Source organism: Andrena cerasifolii, chromosome 2 (assembly GCF_050908995.1).
Source record: "Andrena cerasifolii isolate SP2316 chromosome 2, iyAndCera1_principal, whole genome shotgun sequence".
In the NCBI taxonomy this organism is placed as follows: domain Eukaryota; kingdom Metazoa; phylum Arthropoda; class Insecta; order Hymenoptera; family Andrenidae; genus Andrena; species Andrena cerasifolii.
In genome coordinates, this window is record NC_135119.1 from 21,604,391 (window position 1) to 21,630,304 (window position 25,914).

Here is a 25,914-nt window from a genome sequence, read left to right on the forward strand (position 1 = left end):
ACTGAATCGATGAATTTCTCAGGGTTAGACAAAATTTTATTTCGCAATGTGGGTTTCAAAAGTAACTCGATTTGCAGTTGCAAATTAGATTTTACTGTAAATTTCAGTGTCGGCGGTAAACTAATACTCGGGGCAAATAGAATCCAATTATTATTACTTCACTAGAATGATTAAACAGTGCATTAGAAAGTTGCGGGAATGTCAGTAACAACGTGAATTTTTAATACTTTTCGGCTTACGACACGTGAAAGGGTTCTACTACACACAAAGTGCTAATAAACAATGTCGTGTAATTTATAGTTTGCACGGGCTTTAAAGAAATGCCATTTTTGAGCGCCATAGTGTCTTGATCCCCGAAATGGATTTTCGTAAAGAAATCCGCGTGAGTCGTTGACAAACCGAGCCAAAGCTTAGGACGGTATTCTCAGTCGCTACTTATTCTTAAGCAAATACTTAAGCATGCGGCATCATCTACTAACCTAGTAGCTAGTAAAGGATGCCGAATGCTGAAGCGTAGCAAAAGCTTATCCTCTATGTCAAACTCTCTCTCTCTCTTAACAAGTCACACGTATACAAGTACGCACACACCTTTCAGCATTTCACACGTTTCAGAGTAGTCGGTAATACAGTTTGGGTGGTGACACGAACATCCATAAGGTGATAGGTCTATCCTATACCTCGTGTGTGATATGGGATAGGTTTGTGGAGTTCGAGCATTGAGCTATAAAAATGTCGCCTCTACTTCTTCCCATTGCTGTTCACTCTCCAGGTATTTTTTATAGCTCAATGCATTCTACCAAAGTATCTAGAGGTGTTTACAGCAAAGCGGATGGAAGTGAAGAAAATTTTTGCCTTATAGAGGTTTTCGAGTTACCTAGGTTCGACTGTATTTATATATTTTAATATGAATATTGAGTGCAATAATGCTACCGAGTTATTTCAAAATGATAAAAAGTTGCTCTGTAATGCTAAAAGCAATAAAAAATATGTTCGGAAGAAATATAAACTAATAAGATCAAAAGGTACTTTTAGTTTTTTCGAGCGTACTTTTTTTATACTCCACGAAAGCAAATTTACGTTATTTTCCCGTAAAAAAGGTGGCAACCCTATATCTGTGCCTATACCTCGTCTGTGACGCCACAAACCAGGGACAGAAAAATGCATTGGACGTTCGGTTTATTTTATACCTCATTCCTGTTTCTAATCTATACTTTCAATTATTAAACTGACCGTCCTTCGCAAATAGAGTGCTCTGTAATCTAGATGCGATTTTGATTTACATCGATAATTCAGATTCTGTACACTGCGGCAGCCTCTGGAAAATGTAAAGTGCATTCTATGCCTCATTCGCGGTGTTACAAATTCGTCGTCCGTAACGAAATAAGGGCTAAATCTGTCGGTAAAACAGCACAGGATCGTCTCGAATTACTTCTTGCCGTTCGTGTCTCGTTCGCCGAGTCACGTCACACAGGCACGTAAGGAAAGTTCAACGCGAAAATGGCACTCGCCTACGGTATGTGCGAAACTCCCGGCTGCAAAACTATGGCCAGCCTTCAATGTCCGACCTGTCTGAAAATTGGGATACAAGGCTCATATTTCTGTACCCAGGTGAGAACCACCCTGCGTGTTTGTAGGTTAAGTCACGGGATGAATCTTTATGTTTGATATCTGGATTCGTATCGCGTGACAGCGATTAGCAGGAATCTGAATGTTAGGCACCGACTATCTTCTTTTATTCATTAAATAATCGTAGCCTAGGCTCGCCAGTAGTGGTTACTGTTAATATACGATGTTACACGTGTACGTATATGTATAGCGTTCACAAAAACTAAACTTCCGATGCTTTTTCTGAAATAAATTAATAAAGTTTCTTTCAACCCTTTACCCTTCTCCCTCTGCCTGTGGGTAACACCTTAATGGTCCTCTGATTGTGGTCACGTTTTACCAATACATTTTAGGATTGCTTCAAACGGAGCTGGAAGAAACATAAAGTTATTCATCAGTTAGCAAGTAAGTTCAATGATCGGTACTTATGTAAGATGCGTCTGTAGTAGTAAATTGAAATTCATAAGCAATAGTAATTACCAGCATAGATTTTATTAAAAATGTACATAAGTAATCGAGTAGAAAGTAACATGTAATAATGACATTTTTAAACCAGAGGGTACAGGTGGAGATAACTCTTCCAACGAGTATAACCCATGGCCTTCCTATCATTACACTGGTAAATTACGCCCTCATAAGAAAGAACCTCGCCGAGAAGTACCGGACAGTATCAAACGTCCAGATTACGCTACGCATCCCACTGGTGTCCCCGTGAGCGAGCAAGCAGTACGAGGTTCTGCTCAGATAAAAGTCCTCGACGATGAGGAAATCGAGGGCATGCGAGTGGCTTGTAAAGTATGATGATACGTGGATGCTCTTCAAAAATGACTACTCTTAACCTGTGCTCTCGGAAGGCTATAAATTAGAATTGCTTCCACAGCTCGGGCGTGAAGTTTTGGACGAAGCTGCACGCACCTGCGACGTAGGCGTGACAACGGCTGAGATCGATAAAGCAGTCCACGAGGCTTGTATCGAAAGAGACTGTTATCCATCTCCGCTGAATTATTATCAGTTCCCAGCTAGTTGCTGCACTTCTGTGAACGAAGTGATCTGCCATGGAATTCCTGATAGCAGGCCGCTGCAAGATGGAGATGTTTGCAATGGTATGGTATAACGTGTTTCTCAGTCTTCGATATAATCACTGTAATCTTGTAATTCATTTCTATTCACAGTGGACGTAACTGTGTATCATAACGGCTTTCATGGTGACTTAAACGAAACGTTTCTGGTCGGCACTGTGAAGCCCAAAGTGAGGAAATTGGTAGATGTTACATACGAGTGTTTGTCGAAAGCTATCGACATCGTACGGCCTGGTGAGAAGTACAGGGAAATTGGAAACATAATTCAGAAACATGCTCAGGCACATGGGTTCAGTGTGGTGCGCAGTTACTGCGGCCACGGTATTCACCGTTTATTCCACACTGCGCCAAGTGTGCCTCACTATGCCAGTAAGTATTTCATTCGTAACTGTTAGATCGAGCTGATCACCTTGACGCAACCGTCTTCGGCTATTTTCAGAAAACAAAGCGGTTGGCGTGATGAAGCCAGGACATTGCTTTACTATAGAGCCAATGATATCTCAAGGTACATGGAGGGATGAAATGTGGCCTGACAATTGGACCGCAGTTACTGCAGATGGCCAATGGTCAGCACAGTTCGAGCACACGCTATTAGTTACCGAAACTGGTTGCGATATTCTAACAAAGAGATTCACGCATGATGGCAAGCCGTGGTTCATGGACCGATCATAGTAGCGTTTCCTCACGACACATCGTCAGTTTACGACACCATTTCAAATTTCGTGGATATCTAAGCACTGTACTGCTGCAGTACCTTTGTTTTTCTATAAGGAGAGATTTGTTTTTTCAGGATTCAAGTTCTCTCGCTCGTAAACACTATGATAATATTAACGATGTGGAATTATGTCCTGTAAGATATTTTCTACTACATGGCTGTTTCATTGGCTAATTTTATAAAATGAGACGTGAAACAATGTAAGCGCAATCCTTGAAAGATAGAATCTCGATAGATTTTTCTTTGTATCCGAAATGGCTCCTGTACCATATTAAGTAGATTACCGCAATGATACATATGTACATATACAATTGTAACTGAAATTGGTGATGCGCAATGATTGAAATAAATAATAAATTCTGTAAATCAATGGCAGGGGTTCGTCCATCTTTTTACAAGCAATTGCAAATACAGTAACAAATTATCTAATAATAAATAATCTTAAATACATTATGTCATTCTTCAGACAACTGTTCTCAATGTATCGTCGACGAAAGTTGCTTCAATAGAAAATACTCGGTAACCCAACGAATTGCACCCTAAGAAAGATTTATCTCTGTATTCGTGTAACTTCCGGCACAAGTTCCGTCGACATACCTTGCAGAATCAGCAGTAAACGTCCCATTTCAGAGAAGCCTTGCCCGTTATCGAGTCAGGTATCAAAAAAAAAGCCCAAATAAGTTAACTAACCGGTTAACAGGATTGCAATAAATATTCACGCTCAACGATATGTACAGAATGCTCTGCGATTAAAGTTTACGTTGCAGTCTTCGGACTCAACCGCGACCCGAATTCAACGTTCGACTGCTCGTAAGACGTTCTTCCGTCGAACTTGGCGTCGGATTGCGAATTCGTAGCATCCGCCTCGTCGCTCTCATATTCGTACTCCATTTCTGCATTTTCTTTTGCCTCGTCATTTTGCGACTCAGTGTTGCTGTACTCATTTTCATCAGGTACCATGATTCTTAACGGTAGTTTGTTAGTGTACACGCTACTTTGCCGTTGGCGCTGCTGTTGCCTATCGTACCCTTCTTGCTGCTCCTCGTATTCCTGTTCTTGTTGACTGTGGCGTTGTTTCTGCCGATTCTGCGCTCTGTCTTGCTGATATTTGTAGTCGTAACGACCGTCGGCATTAGTCTGTTGATCTTCGTGCTTATGATTCGGGGGCATAGGATCCTCGTTGTGTACAGTTTCCTGTTGCTGCTGTTGTTGCTGCTGCTGCTGTTGCTTTCGCAGTTGCCCTATCAACTGGCTATTGACATTTCCAGCTGCTGCGAGTGCAGCCAATTTTTCAGCCGCCTCGCGATTCGGCAGTGTCGTATAAAATTGTGTAGACAGAGCATCGTTGTTGGCTACTTTATTAAAGTATGTGGTCTGACTGCTTGGATCATTTGGTTCGTCATACTCGATGTTGTTCTCCAATTGTTCGGATCCGTCAGCGATATACGCGAGATTCTCGTTCTGGCGCAGATTATCGGACTGCTGATCGTCCACGGGAGCCTCTGCTTCCACGTTGTAATTCGTATTAACTTTTCCGGCGACGTAATCTCGATTGAATAAGATCTGCTGTTGTTGTTGTTGCTGCTGCTGCTGCTGCTGTTGCTCCTTGTTATCTTGCTCGTCGTAATTGAATGATTGCATCTGGGGCTGGGAGAAACCTGTTACTCCGGCAGGTTGGAAGAATTGACCGAGTTGCTGCTGAAGAATGTGTTGCTGAAGTTGCGGCTGTTGACCTGGAATCAAAATACTTGGATTTATCTCCCCGATTCCCCGGCGCCGTTCGCCGAATGGATGCTCCACATCGATAACACTTATGCTCGTCGCGAACTAATGCGCGCTTCGCATTAGATGCTTCTAGCTCACGTTCTGAGAAAGATGAAGCGGTAGATATTTTCTCTCGATGCATTCTATGATCCATCTCGTGCTGATGCATGACTTCAGCCGGGAATCCACCTGGGAGCTAAGCTAATCTATGCTATGCTACGTTATGCTGTGCTATTGTTGCGTCGGGGCGTTTCCACCGCAGGCCACCCCGACGCAAAGAAGTAGAATAATGATTAGACGGGCGCACACACGACTGAACTATATTTGGTACATAGGACACAGGCTATAGATACACAAAGATACAGGCTAAGCCCGACACGTCCGGCCGTGATGGTGTGTGCTAGAGGACCGTCTTCTTGTCGGCCTCCCGATCGCCCACTTGAAGGGGGCCGACCTTCTTCTATCTTCAGCTACAAGCACCAGCAGGCTATGCACGGGCCTATACCCGGTGCTCGCAACACTATGCTATGCTATGCTATGCTATTCTATGCTGTGCTACGTTATGCTATGCTAAGCTTTACAAAATTAGCTTCAACGTCCTTCACCCGGGAATCCACCTGAAAGCTAAGCTAAACTATGCTATCTTATTCTCTCGCGAGCGATTTTCCCGAAACATAGCTACGTCGAGCGAACTTAGCTTCCGAAAAAAACAAAGTACAGCTTAGCTTAGCTTTTGGTGGAAACGGGTCCATAAGGTTCTATGGAAACTAACTTTAAACTTAGCTTAGCTTAACTTAGCCTAGCTTAGCTTAGCTGCCAAGTGGATTCCCAGCTTTATTCTACTAGAAAAGTAAGAAAAAAGCAAAATAATCATTGCGAATCCTACCTGGCTGGTACGGTTCGGGTACTTTCTGAGGGAAGCTGTTCAAAAGATCATAAAGTTGCGTGGCCGAGAGTGGAGGGCCAGCCGGAGCCGGATGGCCAACATGTAAATCAGGCATCTGTTGGTTTATGATGTACGGCGTTTGGCCACCAGTGCCGGGGAAACCGACGTGAAGGGAACTGTGAAGATTCGTTTGCATCGGTAGGCCCGGCTGCCCCAGCTGAATGTTAGTCCCAATGAGACCTATATTCGAGGCTGGATGATTGTTCAAGAACACGTCATTGGACTGCAAATCGGGGTTTACTATGGTCGAGAGTCCTGTCGCGAAATCCGGAGGGAAGAACGTCGGTAGCACGGTTGGATACTCCTTCTGATTAAGTTCATTGGTTTCGGTTACTTCGTACTGGTGTTGGGTCGGCGTGGGACTGGTCACGGTCCACTGCGGGGCTAGACTTGTGCTGATCGTCGCGATATCGAAGTTCGGTACCAACAGAGAACCTGCGGAGGAACAATACTAGCATTGCCCTCTCAAGCACGCTCGAAGCTAGGTCGCTGTAATCATTTAGAATTAATAACGAACCGTGAGGATTATGCTTAAAAGTAGCGTCGGTGGATGGCTGACGTTGGTGGGCTTCTACTCCATTCACCTCTCCATTGAAAGGCTTGTCCATGGGGCTAAGATTCGGCGCGGGGATGGTGTGAATCGGTCCTTTGTCGTCGTCCACGCCACCCCTGTGGGTCGGCGGTAGGACCGCGGCTTCCGGCCTGTACTCCGGGCTGTACTCTGGCATCTTGTTCACGGAATGGAACTCTTTAACGGGCGGGCGTTGCGGCAGAACCACGTGGTTGCTCAGAGGTGCTCGGATCGGCATCTGATTCTTCCAAATGGCAGCGGGCACGTTGAACATCGGCGGTCGACGGATCCTGAAACGGCGAGACGAACGACTCACGTTCGATCACAGACGCAAGCATTCCCAGGCAACGGTCGCTCGGCTGAGTCACCTGTAATTCGGTGGTTTGTGAGGGACTCTTTTCGGCGGCAGGTTCCCGTTGATGTGCATCGTGTGCCCCATCGAGATCCTATGGGCGATCGGCCACGACTTCTTGTACATTAATTTCGGCGGCTGCGGCGGAGGTAACGGTGGTCTTCTGATCTTGTACCTGGCTTCGACGAGGCACACGCACGCGACCAACAGCCAGCAGACCCAATTTGTCGCCTGAAAGTTCGTTAATAGAGCGCGTCGATTGATCGGAGATCTTTCGTGGGAAGCAGAGATCGCGAGTTGGGTCACTGCCAGTCCCTGTCGCTGCGAATGGTCAGTGGATCTCCTGTCACCCATATCCTACGTTACTATTCCGGTAGAGTTACTCCCTAAACCTCATCTACTGACTTAACGACAGTCATCCGCGACGGTAGAGTATGCGGGGAATTAATAACGATCGGATACCGACACGCTGAAGGCGGAAATACGAAGCTATCGCTGGTCTTACGGTATTCACATATCAACACGTGCACTTTGTTTTATTCCTGACGGTCAAGGTGCACGTGTGAAGTCAGTACGTACGACGTAACGTCAGCCAGCGCTCCTCAATTTGTTTTATACGAAAGGAGGAAGAATAAGGTCACACGTTTGCATTCGAAGCGAATGCATTCTTCCGCATCCTTCTTGTTTTATTAAACCGTACATAGACCTCTCTTTCGGGCCGTTTTGTAAGCTTCAATTTATGGAATTTAAATTAAACGTCTCGGTGGGTTATTTCTGGAATTTACGGTGCTAAATTTCTAGAACATTTTCCACCTCGATTAGCTTAGTCAGCTTAAATAGCTGAAACCGAACCAACGTAAAGTTAACGAATGGTGTGGATTCTCAGCCATTGCTCGCTGATATAATCCGAGTGATATTTAAGCTCAGTGAAGAAGAAGAGCATAGCGTTGCAATTGCCACAACTGGCGGTAATAAAGCTTCTCGTTATTCGTACGCAAATCGCCCAGGATGACGCGCCTTCGTATTCGATACCATTCTGTCTCGCATTGAATGGTGATTTCAACGACCGCAACAACAGTTGTCCCGATGGCCCCCCTATTGTCACGCTGGCCATTTGTGTCGTAGTTTGAGAAACGCTGGCGTAGGCAATGAAACCGAAGAGAGAAGTGCTTGGAGTTGTTAGCGGGACAAAGTGGCACGGTGTGCCACATCGCTGCAGGAAAAGCGAGGGTAAGAAGTCAGATTGGAGTGAGGTCGAAAAGGAAATAGTCGAGCGTGGAAATTGACGGTCCTCCTCGCCTGGATTAGAAATGACGACGAGCGCGGATGCAATCTGTTGCATCGTCATCGTTACGCCTCATTTTCCCTCGACTGAAATTTCATTAATAATCTTCACCCGGTTAACGAACGAAAAGCTGATCTTTCCGACACCATGTCACGTGCGGAAATTCCAATGAAAAATGTATAATTAAATTAATAAAGAACTACGAGCCGTTAGCTGCCGATGCCATTTTGCAACTAACATTTGAAATTCTTTAAACGAACCAATAACGAAGATTAATTAATTAATGAATCGATCTGGCTGTTAACGTTTACTCCACCGACGTTCTTCATCTCAATGTTTCTCTGCCGCCTAAAAACTTTCGAACGGTAAACTCTTGGATCACGAAATGTGCCTGCCTCGGCTCATTATGCCTGGTCAATCCGGATGAATGTGACTATTTTTACAAAAAGAAAAGTAACTTTTTTTTATAAAATCAGAATCTAAATTCTGCACGAAGCTGAGTAGTAAACCTAGTTCCTTATAACCCTAAGTAGTTCCGATGAAGGAGGCGTATCCTTCGCTCTGACCGTAGAAATTCCTATTTCCCGTTTAATGATAACGTTCAGCCATCGACCGGCTATTCTCTTTTTGTCAAGTAACGGAACAAGATCCTATATTGAGTAGGCGGGAGCTATTAACGTGATCTTTCAGTCGTAACAGTCCGTGTATTTAGCCGTCGTTGCAGAATGTGAATAATACCACGGCACAACTTGATCGCGAGAAGTTACCAAAATTACAAAGTTAACGCGATGCGATTAATTCGGCGATTATTCCGCAATTATCGCTTTGAATGCAATTAAGGAATAGGTTTAATATAAATTTCAGTTATATGAATCGTAAGGATGCTTCTGGTTGGAGTCCCCACATTTTATTCAGCCTGAATAATTGAACTGAGTCGATATCAAGTAAACGTTTCAGGCAAAACGACCCCCTTCGAAATTTGACGTGTTCGCAGGAAACTGAAGAGCATCTTCCAATTAAGTGTCCGCCGGTCGAACGTGGATTCAAGCGTTACTCACCTTCATCGCGTTGTCCTCGGACAAACGAGTTCAGCAGCGGACAAATTTCTTATTTTCCGAATGATCACCTGGTAACTTTATGTTCGCACTGTGACGCAGGGAAAAGGGGGAAAATTGCTGCCGGGAATGAAGTTAAGAGCACAAATAATCGAATAGAAGTTGACGCGCGCGGTGATTGGACGTTGGAGGAAGCACTGCGTGTTCTGCACGCAATTAGGTCATTGTCCTTCATTTATACCCGCAACCCGGCGAACGTATCATCGAAGGCCGAAACGTTGCCTCCTACCTTGCTCTGCTGGATAACAGCTGCCTCGAAACGCGGAACGTAAACGGGAAAAGTCATGGGTTCCACGAAATTTACGTGGAGCTACTAATTTTTCCAATCCTTCGCTCCGCGCCTGCGACAGAGTCGCGCTGCAACCTGATTATCCTGCACAAGTAATTGGCGCAACTCTTGAGAAGGTTGACGCATTGTATAATACTGATCCATCAATTAACAATAAGAAGGCAATTATTACTTTTCATTATTGCAGTTGATTAGCGAACAACTCGCAGGATCCCTGGATTCCTTTGTAGATTCTAATGATACATAAATTTGTTATATCATAAAATCATTACCACGAAAATATTTGGGATAACTCTTACAGAGGATGTAAACGCATACTGCAATCAATATCTTATTTTAAATAGCTCGCAAGAATCATACTCTGATAAATTCCTTGGCTATCTTTTAGAATACTCATCGAAATAGCTTCGATTAATTTAAGAAAATGGATCGACGCGTTCTAAAGTGATTTTCTGTTCACGATCGGCAGTACCGATTCCCGGTCCACGGCAGCGCATTGTATTTTCGTGAACATGTTACGACGAAACAAAAAATTGTCGGACGACAGGAAAGTCGATTTGTGACTGTATCACGGGGCCTTTACGAGCCGACAGATGGACAGAACGATCGAAGACCGGTCAAACGCCGTTTCTCTCCATATCCTGCTACTGGATTCCCTCGTGAGAATATGCCAGTGTGCGTGGATATGCGCGGACCAACGTGTGTGATCCAGTGACCCACTATATTCATCGGTGCTACGTGAGTTTATGACTAAAATTATGCGTCCTGCCTATCGGTCTCTTCCAACCGAATAGGACACTTTTCTACGATCCAGCTTTATCCTATTTCCCTGTGACAGAAATATTTCCATTTTCGTATCTGTCCCCGTAAATTCTTCCTAGATGATTGAGTTCCATTCTGCGACGAAGTAACGTAATTCGAAGGAGACGTCCATTCATCGGAATAGGTAGCATTCACCCAAACGTAACGTATGATCCATTCCTCGTTCAATCAGCTTTGGATTGTAATGAATTTCGAAAAGTGGGACGAATGCTTAAGTCGTAGACGATTAACTATGCGTATGATTTCATTGTTCCATATCTCTGTCGTTGAGGAAGATTTGCAGCTGCTTTTTAAGTGTACCTGTGGAAAGAACAAGTATCATTTAGGTTTTAAAGTTCATTGTACCCTCTGTGATACTTGGTGGAAGGAGATCGAGGCTGGACGTTGCTCCGAACGATTTATTTCGTGGATGTCGTTCATTGTGCTTCGCATACACGTTTACATCTTACGTCAGTAAGATAGAATATCTGAGATGAATAGGGTTGGATATAAATACCGTGTAATATAACAGAGCACAGTGGTAACGAACAAGCAGCGGCGTTAACAGTAAACGAAGGGATTTATTAATAAACTTGGAAGCTACGAACGATATGAAATTCTTTCATTAATGGTCCAACAAAATTTCAGCGTGACAAGTATCACAACGATTGTAAGATCGACAATTGGGATTTCTAGTGAGTGTTAGAAAACAGAGGACAAGATGGAACAGTTATGTATATTTTTATGGCCTTAAAGATCAGCATTTCACAAAATTCATTTTTTCCCTTTATGTACAGAATAAACATTTTACACGTTCACGCGCTGCATTTACCGTAGCTTTAACAATCAACGGTCGATAATGCCGTCTCTTCTTCGTTATTAATAACAATCGAGGCACATCATTTGTAGCTAACAGTCGAAACTACGCAGAAACATACAACACGTTTTCGATACAGCATTTATCACAAAGCAAACACACTACGGTAGAAATACTCCACGCAATCTTGACTCGCGCGTCGATTCGCAATTGTCCAACATTCGACCGTCCCCTGCGATTCGAGCCGCTTTCTTTTCGTCCCCTGCGGCCGACTCCAGGGAGATTCGCCCACGAATAACAGATCCGTCTGCAGAATCTTCATCCGCCGACTACCAGAGAGCGTCGTGGACACATTTCGCGTACACGCGCGCACACCGCCTTCTACCCTCGTGCTGTGCACGCGTTGCTCTTCAGCTATCCTTGCGCAAGATTCTGCAAATCCGGCGGAGGAAAATGACGCTTCTCTTACGTTCCCTCCTGGTCGCTGCAGCCTTGATTTATGATACACATGTTCAATACCCATGCGTTCTGAATCCACTCATGTAGGGGTAGTACGCGTAGGAATAGACCACTGCAACAGACAGCAGGCATACACAGCGCTGGATTAACCAATAAGCAAAATAAGCGCATGCTTAGGGCATCGGGAGAAAGGAAGGGCGCCATAGAAATTTAAAATCTAACTTTTGTTAGAGACACTCTTTAGTCAAATTATCAGAAATGCTTAAGAAATCGTATATTGCGTTGAAGTGATCAGCCTGTATAAGGGGGCCTCAAAATCTTTTAAGTGCTTAGGGCCTCTAAAGCTCTTAATCCAGCCCTGGGCATACAGGCTAAATTACCTATATGTACCACTTGGTCGCTGATTTCACGCAAATACTCTTTTATACGCCCTGGCAAGATAGAAATTTATCTGTCCCTTATAAAACTTATTAAACCTAATTTTAACACTAGAGAAATACCTTCTTCGCTATTGCTACCCTCGTGTACCTACCGCTGACAAGATATTAAGTGTCCCCAATGACGTGGCGAGCAATAACGAGATAGACGAATAATCACATCGATGGTTCCAATTACCTGTGGTCAGTCTTTTCAACTACACCCGGTGCAGTCTCATACGGTTTGCGACATCTTTGACGGCCCTCCTTCTTTGAGGGCTACTCTTTCTCCGGTACAGAGCGTGCATATCGAAACCAGCGAACGGCGGAGGCAGTGCTTGGTTCTGCCAGTACGGTGTCAGCGGGTACGAATTCAGCAGAGGTACCTTCAGTGGCCCGTGCAAGGCTTGGCTGTGAAAGTTTGAGAGCGGTTGCAGCTTGGGCAGTCCAAAGCCACCGCCGTGATCCAGCGAGGGTAGTTTGATGGATGGTAACTCGGGGCCTGGGCTGATCGACAGGCTCGAGTACACGGACAAATCGTTGCTGGACGTGTCTACGCTTGGCAAATCGAAGCCACCTTTATTGGGAAGCGTGTATCGTATGTGAATCGGCGGGTATTCCACGCTCTGCTGAATCGATAGTGGATTGTCATGGCCAAATGGCGAAGACAGAGGAGGATAGGCGGTGTAGGCGTGCCCTTTGTTCTGATCGTCCAGCGAGAGCTGATAAATCGGGACATCGTAGCTCGACGGTGGACGATCGGGTGGGTGGTTTCCATTATTCTGGCTCTCATAGATGTCTATGCTTCCCACCACGGTCTTCACCACCTCTTTGTTGGCCGACTCTGGCGGCGGGCCGTGGTAGCTGTCCTCCAGTTGCGACGAGGGAGGCTTTTCCGAGTCCGCATCCGCGGGATGGTCATCGTGGTGGTCCGGGTTTGTCGGTTTCACGATCAGGAGGCCCGCTTGGTCATCGACTGTAAACGTGACGACTGTCAGTCGTGTCTGCGCGTTAACCCTTCGTTTCATGGAGTACCTCTCGCTGACATCGACCTTCGTCGAATACACGTCTGCGCGAAGGATAGACTTTCAAGTGTAATGGTAAGAAGAAAATAGATCCTTCCTGCTTATATCCTCCTTTCCATTAAAACTCATGAAACGAAAGGTTGTTTGATATCTATCTAAGCGTTACGCCTGCCTTGTTACAAAGTGGGTGCGTTACAACTCCCATTAAAGTCCTCGTTAAATGAAAGATACGTGTAAAAGATGAGAGGAGCTCCCAGTTCCTCAAGTCCCACTACCCTTTCACATTTTACTTAGGGAAAAGAAGAATCGTCAGGAGTATGTACATGTTCCTCGGTATATTTTTTTGTTTACTAAAAGAAGAAACACCGTTAGAGAGTAGATCATTCCAAGAGAACCACGAGGCCACAGAAGAGAATAAACGTAAAGAGAAAAGAGAGAGGTGCCGTCGCCGAAGTGTGAAGCTCAGAGAAGCAATCGCAGAAGAGAACTCGAGCAGGTAGAACCAAGTTCAAAGCACCGAATAACGACCGCCGCAGAATTCAAGATGCCATTACGGAATTCCCAGCCGTCTCTCCAGACCCCACTCAATCACTCCGCACACAGGAGGAAAGTTCCGGAGATTAGAATCTCGTTTGAAAGCGAGCGCCGCTCTTACTTTCTTTCTTTCAAAACGTGTAGCACAGGTAAGTACGCCTACAGGCTTCTACGCGCCTGTCGCCGAATTTTTCCTTCCCTTTTTATACTTTTTCACAAGCGCGCACCATTATTCGACACGTTGCACGTCCGAGGCCAAGGGCGGTGTTTAATTCCCATGCATTCCACGCTAACAGCGTAATAGCCACTGCGCGTTTAATTCGTAGGAATTAGGCCTCTGGGTGATACGCGCGTCGGAGGTAGGTATTAGTAGTGGTGTACGACATTAAGCACGCGTCGTGATAATGTAATAGAAAGTCTTACCATCCGGGGCCGATTCATAGTTCGAATTTCCATGGTACTCGGTTGGACCGGTGTATCCATCTTCGAAGCTGGGCGGTGGTCCGTCGTAGCTTTCTTCGTGACCTGTCGTTTCGTTACGAAATTAGTTCGCAGGATTTTATAAATCCTCTGTACTAGAGGAACCTTTCTTTGGGAGGAAGATTTAATACAGTAAGAGGAATGTGTGATCTCTCAAAGTTTATTAATACGGTTTAGAATCACGGCCTCGCCATATAAAGTTTCAAAATAACAAACACACCGTGGAAGAATAATTCTTAAGCTCGTAATGCTTGAAACTTACCACTTCCTGGGGGATGGTCGTAAGGGTAACCATGGTGAGGCGGCTCCGGAGGGCGCACAGCGTTCTTCGCTATATTCCGACCCAGGGACGTGATTGCATCCCCCGTGGAGCTGAGCATCTTGCCCTTCGTCGCGACAAGGTAACCACTTCCCTTTATAAGCTGACCTTTCAAAGCAATCACACCGCCACTTATAGCTTTTACCGCCTGCATTAACGTGCTAATGATCGCCTTTTTGAAGTCCCAAACGTCGAACGCCTTATCGCCGTACTATCATAGAAAAATGCAATTAACGAGACACCAAGCGTTGCAAATCAATCGAAATGCGATTTAATCGTTACTTTATTGATTACTGTGAGTCGCTCGATACAGCATTTGATTATTATAAAAAGCCTTTATTCTAACATAAAGAGTACTTATATCGTAGAGTACGTATATAGCGTGTGTGCGGTTGCATGCCTCTGTTCCTTCCCTTACATAGCTGGCCTTTAAGATGTTAATTAATATGTAACAGCGCCCGTGAGTAAAGTAGATAAAACATTTCAACTTACAATGCGACACTAAGGTACCATTTCACTGTTATTTTGGCGTTAAACGAGATTTAGAGTAACGGGTGCGACCGTGCCGTGGCGCGGCACGGTCGACCTGTTTCGCTCGGCGTTAGTGCTTTGTATATCGCAAGTGCGCGAATGAAATTGTAAATTTCGATACGATTACGTGTTAGTAAACTGGATGCGGGGGCAGAAGTACCGTTTCCATTGTGGCCAAAGAATGATTAGCATTTCCACAAGGGGCTGGCATCGCGACGTTTTTCATTTCCCTCGTGAAATTCTCGCTTGGAATACAGCGGGGCGTGCGAAGACGAGAACCAGCTAAGATTTCCCTCCTTAATTGCAACCTCGATGTCCCACATAACGATATTCTTTCGTGCAGTTAATATTGATTCTATCGTTTCTACTACGATCCTACATCACTGTGTTCTAACTTTGCCCAACAAAACTAAGTGGCTTCTATTCAACTATAATTCGTGGGTTGGTTTAAGCGATCCAAAAGTTGCATCTTCACATGTAGATTAATTGCGCGACCTTCTGCGGTAAATCCTTGACATTTCCGAACACGTTTGATTACCACGGTATCGAGGCACAAGCTTCTTATGCAGACGAAATGACTTTCACTCGCAGAAGAAGCTTACGTAAAACTTCCTAAAGATAAAAGCCTGCAGTCTTATTTCTATAATCAGTACCAGCGCTCTCGATGATCGGCCATTTCCGCGCGCTCCAACTTCCGCTCAACTAAATTAAATACCTCTGGCGCGGTGTGTCCCGAATTCTCGGCGGCAAGGCACAAGCGCACACCTTCGCGCCGTGCAAAGGGGAATTCCCTGGTACGAAAGATCACCTTTCGTCGCGCCGAAAACGAATGCCAAGTATCTCTTCGATGGTTATTAGAAAGTTAATCGAGCTCGCTGCCCGTCGCGCAAAGCAGCAGCAAAGTTGAGCGAATAACTACATAGTTACCGAATAAGCGTGTCCGTATTCTGGCTTGTTCTCGCTACTCGAGGACGAACTCGAGGCAGAACTGGACGAGGAAGAGCTCTGGGCAGAGATCGAGGACGAGCCTTTCGACGCACTGCCCGATGCACTGACGAGTCCGCTGATTATACCTTTGGCGATGCCGCCTATCAAGCTCCCGGAACCTTTGATGATCCCTCCCGAATCGGATCCGAACGATTGAGGGTAGCCCGCGTGGTGTTCTCCACCCCCGTATTCGGGCGCGTATCCTCCGTACTCCTCCGGCGGACTTCCTCCATCCGGCGGTGGGCCATCGTATCCACCGTAACCGTATCCATCGCGTTTCGTCCCGTGCGAGCCCTTGGACCCCGATCTCTTAATCCTCTCCTGCATCAGCGCCATGTACTTCGGGTCAGCCAGCAGCTCGATCACCGCCTGATCCGCGCCGACCCTCCTCGCGATGTCCTTCTGCATGCTCTCGGGCAGGATCCGATAGATCTCGAAAGCCATCTGCCGGTCGTCCAGGCCCGCCTTCACCGCGTCCTTCGCCTTCGCTGCGCTCTCGAGGGCCTGCCACTGCTCGTCGGGCGGCCCTTGATCCGCGGGGGCCCTCCGATACGGCGCTAGCCGTTCCAGTTGCGCCGATGCTCGTGCTAGCAACTCCTGCTCCTTCGGCTCTGTGCTCTCTGACAGAACGACGACCATAGAGGAGCAGACGAGTGCCAGGAGTTGCGGCAACTGAAACGCATCGGAATGCAGTCAGTGGTTTGCGGCGACGGTGCCGTTCCGTCGGGAGGAATTTTTGGGGATCAGCGAGCACACGAAATATGAATGATGGATTCGAGGTGAGATGCCGCGGGAGATTGAAGCGGCAGTATCAAAACGAATTGAATGTCGCGGGTGAGGAATTAGATTTTCCGTCTGTGCTCGTTGCCGTTGAAGCGAGCTTATCGTCGGCGACAAATTGACGCAACGTGTTCGTGAATTTATAGATTGGTGAAGCATGAAGCATGAGGACTGCAGCAAGTGGAGCGGTTCTTGGTGAAAGTCACACGAGAACGCGCATAGCGTAGGGCTCCACTTTAGAAGACGTCCGCGCGTGTGTGTGTGACCGCAACAAACAGTGATCTTGACGGAATTGCTGGTTTCACGTGCTACATAGAATGAAAAAGAAACGAGGAAAATGGACGACGGGTGGCATTGAAAACGATGAGAGGTGGTGTTCGTATCGAAAGTCGACAGCTATTACTAATTTTATTCCCTCATCTTTCGACGTCGGATATGTCCCCTTAGATGTACTACTTTCTTATTCTATTTTGCAATCCAGAAACTAGTTCTTCGTACAGATGAAGTGTGTACAGGCACAGAAAGTGCGAATGAAATTGACCCCATCCTCCACAAAATCATTTGACACGCGTAGAAACCTTGAATATATACTAGTTCCCAGTCTGATTGGAAAAAACGTGCAAAAAATACCCTAATAGAATGTTTACGCGCGACTGTCCTCACCGGGGGCTGCAATTATTTATAAAAGAGAAACTGTTATACGACCCATGTGTCATCAGTTTCTTATTAAATAAAACGTAGAGACTTTTCACTGAAAATCGTTTAAGGGGAGGTTCCGGTCTAAAAGTCGATATTTTTTATTTCATTTTTCGAATGTTCAACCTTTTAGGAATGCGTGTTTAAAAGGATTTGTTGAAATTCGTAAAATTCCCGGCCGCTCGGCACTCACGTAAAACTTTAAACGCGTTTTTCTCGAAACAGTGTTCTCAAAACGGTGGGACCTGTATCTCCAAAAGTTATTATCCGATTCGACTGAAACTTTTTTACTTTGAAGAATATACTTCTGGCTAGGGGGAAACCAGAAAAAAATACAAAAATTGAAAATTTATAATTTTCAAAGGCGTTCAAAGGACGAAAAATATAGGGGGAAAGTGATTTCAAACTTCAAGTGTCGTTATTTTCTTAAAAAATGTCATTTTTGCATTTTCTTTCTGGTATCCCTCCTAGCCAGAAGTATATTCTTCAAAATAAAAAAAGTTTCAGTCGAATCGGATAATAACTTTTGGGAATACAGGTCCCACCAATTTTGATCAATTTTTTGACGCCTTGACTTTAACGACTCCCCAGTGCCGTCTGTAATGATTAATTATAAAACAAAAAATATATTTCTATAATTTAAGACATCCTTAATACAAAGCAAAAAGTCCCATTAAATTATATATAGTAGTTTTCCTTTAATTAATTCCTAAAGATCACCTATTTTCTCGATGATCTAGACCGGAACCTCCCCTTAATCAATCTGCAAGCGAGAATGGTAAAAATTCTATCGCGCCTCCTATGACGAATAATATACCCGCGTAATAGTAGTTTCGCTTAGAATATTAGACGAACGCACGTCGAGCCGCGAATGCAATTTTAAACTACGGATATTCAGCTCGCGCGTGGTTCAGAGCAAAGCAGAAATCAGCTGGACAGCCCGCAGAGCATTGTTATTCCTCGATTTTGGGTTAACCGCCTCGCGAAAGGTGCATTTCCTCGGTCGGATGAAAGTGATCATTGCGTCCTTGGTCTTGCACTTGATAGCGTCAACGGTCGACCTAGTTACCATACGCCCCTACTCGAAGCACTCAGGAGCGCATACTCGCTACAGATTTCTAAAAAACGTCAAGCAAACCGGTAGAAACATCACCCCGAGCAAGATCGTTCGATCCTTTAGAAAGGAAGGTATCCTTTCATCCGAAGAACACACCTATCACGAAGATCACTTCCGGTAAACCGGATCCCCCCGAGATCAATAGCTCGCCGGAGTCTTCGCCTCTCCTAGACTCAACTTTCTCCACATTTCAAAATATCCCCTGGACCTTTCGACCCCGGTTTCGTTCGAATTTATTCAAATTAGCAGGCACTTTCACGAGAATTCGTGTCTTTTAAATCGACGAATTTATGAATGCACAGGGAGCATCGTCCGCACGGGAGGATCTGAGAATTCCGAATCGAAATTCGGCTGGGTGTACTTTACTCTTCAGGGTAATATATCCCTGAAGCAATTGGTCCTTTGGAACGCTAAGAAGGGAAGGCCTGATATTGTTCAAAGGAGTTGCACAGTAATTCGCTCGCATGCTCGAGGGAAGGAGGACAGTGTGGGCAATTCCAGCCACTCTAAAGAACAAACGAATGAAATCTGTTGCAAACGGTCCCTCGTTAATGGCAATCATCATCCTCGCTTACGCTTTTACCTTCCCACTCGTGCGAAGATGAGGGAGAGCCGGAGCGCGATTTTCTCCATTGTCAAATGAACACACTCTCAAGAAACTGCGGACGAACGCGTTTTTACTTTCACGGAGATGTTAAATGTGGCACTTTCGCCATAAGGAGGCACGATTGTACCGCAACGAGGACCTATAAACGAACTTGTGCCGAATCTGGGGTTGGGAGGGTGTTGGACCTTGCTTGACGAAGGACCGGCAAGAATGGCGACCGTTTACGGCGAAGGGATTATAAAAAGTCGAGGTAGCAAGTCGAAGGTGTAGAATTTTGACAGGAAGATCGACACTTCACACGTGGACCGAGGCATGTTCCACGCACAATGATCTTGGGACGCGTACCTTCATGGTTGACTTTCGCGGTAGATCGGTAAAAGGATCACGGCACTCTCACTGAACTCACTGGCCATCGCCATCGAGTATTTCCTCTCTTTATACTGACTCCCACCTTTTTAGCTTTACGGGAGAACGTCGCCCACCTCCTGCTCGTGCGTCTCCAAAAAACCGAATGTAATCTTCGTTTTTCAGAGTAAGGTAATTCAACTGTAACTGGATGAAATCGTGGAGCAGGATCTAGTGAAATTTTGCCGCACGTTCAGGAAGAAGTTTGGCTTATAATTGCCATGCTTATCCTTTCGTTTTGCCGCTCATATCCGGAAATCAAACTTGACTACTCTCGTCGGTACCGTTGGCCGGACGATCACTGTTGCCTATGATAAGAAGAGCCACAATGTAGGAATGTTACAACTTTTACTTTCCTCACCGCGGCAAATAATTCAAGTTTCAAGATATTTGAGCTTAACTGTGGTTCGTAGTGACATTATTCTGCATTCGTGTTATAGAAGTATGATCGATTTCCGTCTACTTCACCTTGGAAAACTGCCAATCATGTCGTTGACTTACTTTCTTCGATTCAACCGAGACACCGGCCAGCGCAACGCGACCAAAATTCGCTACGGTACACGTGTGCACGCACACTGTTATTATAGTAAATCACACTTCCCCGGGAATCAATAGAGAGAAGGGAGGCGCTCCCCTTTATCGTAGATTTTAAGTCGCAGCACGGTGATGAAAGCGGCCCAGTGAAACGGGGGCTTACCCTTCGGAATAATGAATAACTAGTTTTGCTTGATTCTCATAGAGCAACCTCGTCGTTTCATATTTTTTTCCCCGCATTTCCTGTATTATTCATACGCGGGTCACATAATTGATAATTCGAGTAATGATATAACTGCGATCGACTACGTTCCTCGGCGCCAACGTGCCCAAAGCAGGGATCCAACGAAACTGTTAAAACTTTTATAAATAAAAGTTATTTATCGAACTTTTAACTTTTAAATGAAAATAAAAGTTATTTATCGAACTTTTAACTTTTAAATGAAAATAAAAGTTATTTATCGAACTTTTAACTTTTAAATGAAAATAAAAGTTCCTTATTTACACAAAAATGTATGGAACAAAAGTTTCATTTAATGCACCGCGTTTCACAATAGTTTTCTCGGAACTGGAAAAAAAATAATAGTCATAAAATTGCAGTTATCTCATAATTGATTGAAAATTTTAAGAGTTTCATTCGACCCCTAGTTCGAAGGTGATACGAATATTTTTTAAAATACGATGAATCAAAGTAAACAAAGGAAAGTGAGAATGATCTATCTGCTTATTTACAAGGGTAGCTCGAGTTATTAAGAAAAAGTGAGCGACGCGGTGTGATTATGCGAAGCCCACGAAACTTGAAAGTCGTCTCAAGCATGGTACATCTGCTGGAGTGCTGGAATTTTGCGTTCCAAATGCTCTGGATAGAAAGCAAGCAAATTGGACGAATTTTACTATTGTTTGTATCCGGTTCCATGCGTACGCTCACAATGGGTGGATATCCTTATGTGGCGGTATGGAAACTACCTTTTATGCTCTACGAGCCAGTAAGATGATTACACTGAACGGCAAACCGTATTGTACGCAATACGTTCTCACGAATTCGATGCTCGTTTCCTGATTACTCCCACGTTTAATTCTGCCGTTGTACCGTACTCTGCTACACTGCTCATTTTTATCCTCGTTATTATTACGCAAGACTTAACGAGGAGTCAGTCATCCGATGAAACGCAACAAATTTAGAAGCTCACCGTTTTTTTTTTCTTCATGGAACACTTGCCACGGTGTTGGAGCAGAGGTAACGAAGAATAGCAAGGCACTGAATTACTGTTTAGAATAATACAACTGAGCCTGAGAAGAAGGTAGTAGAACATCGTGGGATAATGTGTTTATTAATAAAATACCTGTAGCGTGCGTCGGTAAGAAATGGGCTGCTTTAGAGTGAGAGAAATCGTTATAGAGCCACGCAGCAGCATAAGCTGGAACCGTAGCGAGGGAGAATAAGAAGGCATGTGAAAGGCGCCGTTTTAAAATGATGTTTACTGTCGATAAAAATAAAAGTTTCAGTGAAAACTGCAGTGACCATCGTGAGATTCGACTACACTGAAAGTGAGAGACGCGAAAAAGTATTTAATTATATTTGGCGACATAGAAAGCTGTATTTAACGCTGCTAATGGATCAGATTCAATGGCAAACTTCTATGATTTATATATAATAATATAATAATAGTCGAATCTCACGATGGTCACTGTAGTTTTCACTGAAACTTTTATTTTTATCGATTATTTTTATTAAATGTACTTTAATGTAAATATATATATATATATTATTAAAGTACATTTTGTGGAAAAAGTGAACTAAAATAATTTAGTATCCAAGAAATTTTATTCCACTTCCAGAAAATTAGTAGGATACATTTATATTTCAGTGTTTTATTACATTTAATATCGAAGTATCAGTTATATAGATATTATTTTAAGAGAATCTGTATATTTGAATTATACATGTATTTCAATTTGAATAGCTCGTTGTAATTATTTCACGATTCTTCTGTTAATCGTCAGAACCATAGGAATTCAAGAATTTATCGCCTTGGAATTCGATGTGGCAGCAACAGCTTGCAGGGAATCGAAAGAATTCATTGTATATCGAGCCATCCATTCCCACGGCCAAAAGTTGACGGTATATATATTTCTGTTTACATTTGGTAACGTAACCCGTAGCGAAGCCCTCGATCACGCGGCATGGTTTGTCTTCTTCCCTAAAAAATAGCTGCCTACGTTACGTTTAAACTTAGAAGTAGAATGTCCCCTACCATTGTGTTCGCGTGATTCGGTCAAGGAAGACTGTGCGCACGAACTTTCTCGCGGTTCGTCACTTTAATCGCGAACTTATATCTTACATCCATGCCAGACAAAACACGCTCGCATCTTGTATTTGTAATGGTACTCACAGGCACGTCTCGATTCTTATACTCTGCGTCAAGTTCTCGTGGTTTACGATATACTTCCACCCCGCTGTTTTAGTCAGACCCGCCTTGGGATACACAACTTGTTCCTGAAGTGATTAAAAATATCATATATCTGATTTCACGAAGGTAAATATTCAGGTTTCCCTCTGTTTTATGACTCACAGTAGACACGCAGAGTGGCTCTTCATCGGGCATGTCTTCCGCTATCATGTCTATCTATTAAACATGAAAAAAAAATTTAAAAATAACGAACTTAAGAAAAATAATAAAAATGCGCAGAAAAGTACAAAATAATTTTGTTCCTTATTTTTTAATCTACGGCTCTTAATTTTTTATGCCGGCTCACCATTTGCACTGTGTAAATCTGGCGCCGATTTAAAAACAAATGGAGAGTCGTAGATTAAATGAGGAACAAAATTATTTTTTACTGTTTAGCGCATTTTTATTTTTTCTAAAGTCGGTTCTATTTTTTTCTTAATTTTTGACTTTCTAGTTATTTAAGTTATATAACTACATTTATTTATTTAAGTTACATGGGTACATTCATTTAAATAACGACGTCGGTTAATGAAACAGGTTTCTTATTTTTATTGCAACTTCAAAACTACTTAACTGATTTTGATAATTCTTTCTCCATTACCTAAGTTGATCGAGGCTGAACTAAATGCAATAAGTTTCGCGGAAATCGGTCCAACAGTTACGGAGAAATTCGCGGACAAGCATAATACACACTAACATACATAGATACATACACATTGAACTGAGAACTTCTTTCTTTTTCAAGTCGGTTAAATAGCAACGACTCGCGGAAAGAGGCATGACTGGCTGCTTATCAAATTTACATGTACCTATTCATCGTTAGAGAAATGCTATGCAAACACTATATCCGCCTTCTTGGTCAGACATTGAGCAGGAATACTCCTTTCAATGGTGCCGGCAAAGCCTACGATATCCACTGTGTCTTCCTCACTTTTCCTCAATATTACTTGGCAATTCAGTAGTTCTTGTTCCAAACAAGGAGTTCGCAAAGCTTTAGTAATCTCATTAGCATACCCCACGCAAACAAAAGTCACAGGTAGCGCGCGGCTACGTCTTCTATAAGAAGTCTGTTCCTTTCCTTCAAGCGTGATAAGCGCACAAGAACGTTGTAACCAGACAATGGAATTCATTGATCGAGGAAAGATATGTCGATACCCACATCGCGTAAATATTTCTAATATCACCCGTAGAATCTTTTACGGCAGGTATCTGTCTAATGAAAGATAACGCGCTCCTTTAATGTAAGGCTTAAAAGATTTTACTCACCTCGTCGCTATTGGAGTAGCCTTGAAGGTGGCGATTTTTCTTCAACGCGTCGCTCACTACATCCACCGGGTAATGGGGAATAATTTCGCAGAAAGTTTTACGCTCGCAGACCGGAGCTGCACCGATCACTGGAAAGTACCTTCGTTAACAAACTGTGCAACATCGCTTTTCGCAAATAGGGACTTCGAGAAGGAAGAGAGTGCGTTCGCGCGCAGAAGCATAACTGGCGACAAAAAACTTGGGAACGCGGAATTAGAATTTTCAACGCAGTAGCGTCGTTCCACTAAGCAATTAGAACCACGGCTGACATAACTGCCGATAGTAGGAAAGTAGTTTTCGTAATCGGCGGACATGTATCTTCTCCTCGGCGAGCGAAATTAAATTCGAAATTAAATTCACTAGTTATGTTAGCACCTCCCGGATCATCGAACTCCTTCAGGCTCCCCACGGCGATAGGTTGTTGAGGATGACCACGTGCTTCGAATACGAGCTATAAACATTCATTCTAATGTTAATTCGGTTAACGTTGGTTCGTTTATTTTGTACATTTAATTCTACGCGGATTTTACAGTGCCACGCTATCAAAGACGGCTTATTATTTCGATTAATAGCTCAAGTGGGAATTGTAAAATAAGTGGTAACGATACCATCTATTCCTCGATACGGTACACGCAATTTGAGTAGCTGTGTTAATTAATTTGCTATGCGACATTTGTTTATAAAAGGAAACGGCTAGGTACTTACTTAGCGACGTCATTTGCAACGTGAATATATTATGATTAATAATAAGACTGTCGAAAGTGATGTTAACTTTTCATTTGTGTATAGAGATCACAACGATAAACGTCATCGTCTAATCTAATCTACGTATCCTACAAATGCTATATGTTTGCCAGGTGTACGCGTCTAAAATTGTTTTCATTCGCTTAGTTACTTGTTGACTGTCGCACATTTTTGCGTACGCATTAACTGTCTTTATTCGCGGCATGGCTTTGAAATTTGTCCACTAAAATGATATATTATACCAGACGAATAGGATGAAATTGAAATTTAAAAGAAAAATAATAATCTCACCAGTAATAACATTGTTTCCAGAAACACCGTTGAACTTTTCCCTCGCATCGTTGCGCTCACAGGTAACGGGCATTTCATTCTTTTATCCGCTCAATTTTTTATTTGTACTTAGCGCTCGACAATTCGGTTGGCTCGATTGCGGAAAACACGGTTATTGGATCACTTTCGTGGCTTTTCGATGACTGATCTCGTCTCCGTAGCTTTATATCAATATCCACAAGGAAATTGAGATTACGCCAATACATATTCGTTTGCTACTATCGCTTTGTGTGCTTTATTCGCTTTTTTGAATTAATATTTCCTACTCACTTTTCGTTAATTATTCTCCTTGATACATTCGAATAAAGATTCTACGTGTTCTTTTTTCTTTATTTTTTTATGCCGTGCATAATTATTGACTGAAGCGGTTAATAAGTTTATGCAGCAATTAGTGAATCGATGTCTCGAGTAGTTAATATAATGTAACTTGCTTGAGAATTGTTTGCGAATTATTATTATCAATTACTGTTCCAGAAATAATACAGCCAACATATTGAATGCAAAGATTAGCGATCGTTTGAATTTAAATGGAACATCTCGGTCATATCTTCCAATTCTTTATGTTTAAGTTCCTGTGGATGGATTAATAAAATTAAAGTAACTGGTTGTAGAGCATGTGAAGAAATTAAGGGAAACAAATGAATGGTTGTAAATTGTATTACTTCGGATAAAATAATTAGAAAACAATCGAATTAACGAATACGTTCCATTCCCTTTTGAGAGCATAAAGGTAACTAGGCAGTCGACACAGTATAGGGATAAACGAGCGCTCAGAAAAGGTGTTTACCTCCTGAAATTTCCCTATTCGACGTGGGCGTAGAAGAATGTGTTGGCTAGAACCGTGATTTGTGAATCA

At 43.5% G+C, this 25,914-nt stretch overlaps 5 protein-coding genes across 8 annotated transcripts in view; 1 reads left to right on the forward strand and 4 right to left on the reverse strand.

The window, feature by feature from the left end:
• Positions 1-25,914, reverse strand: part of Rps26 (ribosomal protein S26) — a 65,228-nt gene that overhangs the window by 35,837 nt on the left and 3,477 nt on the right. The gene's annotated exons all lie outside the window — the stretch shown is intronic.
• Positions 1,388-3,769, forward strand: LOC143378655 (methionine aminopeptidase 1). Its single transcript, XM_076830537.1, has 6 exons — positions 1,388-1,608; positions 1,959-2,010; positions 2,162-2,400; positions 2,486-2,708; positions 2,778-3,053; positions 3,124-3,769. The coding sequence occupies exons 1-6, from the start codon at positions 1,498-1,500 to the stop codon at positions 3,354-3,356; spliced, it is 1,134 nt and encodes a 377-aa protein (XP_076686652.1). The 5' UTR covers positions 1,388-1,497; the 3' UTR covers positions 3,357-3,769.
• Positions 3,890-9,499, reverse strand: LOC143378654 (uncharacterized). Its single transcript, XM_076830536.1, has 5 exons — positions 9,376-9,499; positions 7,049-7,263; positions 6,627-6,970; positions 6,050-6,544; positions 3,890-5,132 (listed from the first exon to the last, which is right to left on the reverse strand). Exons 1-5 carry the CDS (start codon positions 9,379-9,381, stop codon positions 4,156-4,158), a joined length of 2,037 nt encoding a protein of 678 aa, XP_076686651.1. The 5' UTR covers positions 9,382-9,499; the 3' UTR covers positions 3,890-4,155.
• On the reverse strand, positions 11,186-21,862 carry LOC143378853 (uncharacterized). Of its 2 annotated transcripts, none has more exons than XM_076830881.1 (6): positions 19,636-21,862; positions 16,031-16,762; positions 14,519-14,783; positions 14,197-14,298; positions 12,414-13,190; positions 11,186-11,910 (listed from the first exon to the last, which is right to left on the reverse strand). In XM_076830881.1, exons 1-5 carry the CDS (start codon positions 19,639-19,641, stop codon positions 12,433-12,435), a joined length of 1,863 nt encoding a protein of 620 aa, XP_076686996.1. In that variant the 5' UTR covers positions 19,642-21,862; the 3' UTR covers positions 11,186-11,910; positions 12,414-12,432. The 2 variants fall into 2 exon arrangements, with proteins under 2 accessions (XP_076686996.1, XP_076686995.1); XM_076830880.1 differs by having other exon boundaries at positions 14,516-14,783.
• On the reverse strand, positions 22,007-25,240 carry Spz (Spaetzle domain-containing protein). Of its 3 annotated transcripts, none has more exons than XM_076807553.1 (6): positions 25,020-25,240; positions 24,345-24,435; positions 23,946-24,073; positions 22,803-22,856; positions 22,623-22,726; positions 22,007-22,430 (listed from the first exon to the last, which is right to left on the reverse strand). In XM_076807553.1, exons 1-6 carry the CDS (start codon positions 25,095-25,097, stop codon positions 22,223-22,225), a joined length of 663 nt encoding a protein of 220 aa, XP_076663668.1. In that variant the 5' UTR covers positions 25,098-25,240; the 3' UTR covers positions 22,007-22,222. The 3 variants fall into 3 exon arrangements, with proteins under 3 accessions (XP_076663668.1, XP_076663670.1, XP_076663669.1); XM_076807554.1 differs by having other exon boundaries at positions 22,011-22,430; positions 24,360-24,435; positions 25,020-25,238; XM_076807555.1 differs by lacking the exon at positions 24,345-24,435 and having other exon boundaries at positions 22,008-22,430; positions 25,020-25,239.

Bases quoted from the DNA above. Each gene is read 5' to 3' on its own strand.
- LOC143378655 (XM_076830537.1), top strand. From the start codon at position 1,498: ATGGCACTCGCCTACGGTATGTGCGAAACTCCCGGCTGCAAAACTATG. The intron at 2,401-2,485 runs GTATGATGATAC...TTGCTTCCACAG, and splicing joins GCATGCGAGTGGCTTGTAAA to CTCGGGCGTGAAGTTTTGGA. The intron at 2,709-2,777 runs GTATGGTATAAC...TTCTATTCACAG, and splicing joins AGATGGAGATGTTTGCAATG to TGGACGTAACTGTGTATCAT.
- LOC143378654 (XM_076830536.1), bottom strand. The intron at 6,971-7,048 runs GTGACTCAGCCG...TCGCCGTTTCAG, and splicing joins CACAAACCACCGAATTACAG to GATCCGTCGACCGCCGATGT. The intron at 6,545-6,626 runs GTTCGTTATTAA...GTTCCTCCGCAG, and splicing joins TTTTAAGCATAATCCTCACG to GTTCTCTGTTGGTACCGAAC.
- LOC143378853 (XM_076830880.1), bottom strand. The intron at 14,299-14,515 runs GTAAGTTTCAAG...ACGAAACGACAG, and splicing joins CGACCATCCCCCAGGAAGTG to GTCACGAAGAAAGCTACGAC. The intron at 13,191-14,196 runs GTAAGACTTTCT...TCACGTTTACAG, and splicing joins CTATGAATCGGCCCCGGATG to TCGATGACCAAGCGGGCCTC.
- Spz (XM_076807553.1), bottom strand. From the start codon at position 25,097: ATGAAATGCCCGTTACCTGTGAGCGCAACGATGCGAGGGAAAAGTTCA. The intron at 24,436-25,019 runs GTGAGATTATTA...GAATGTTTATAG, and splicing joins TGGAAACAATGTTATTACTG to CTCGTATTCGAAGCACGTGG. The intron at 22,431-22,622 runs GTGAGTACCATT...GCTATTTTTTAG, and splicing joins ATAAGAATCGAGACGTGCCT to GGAAGAAGACAAACCATGCC.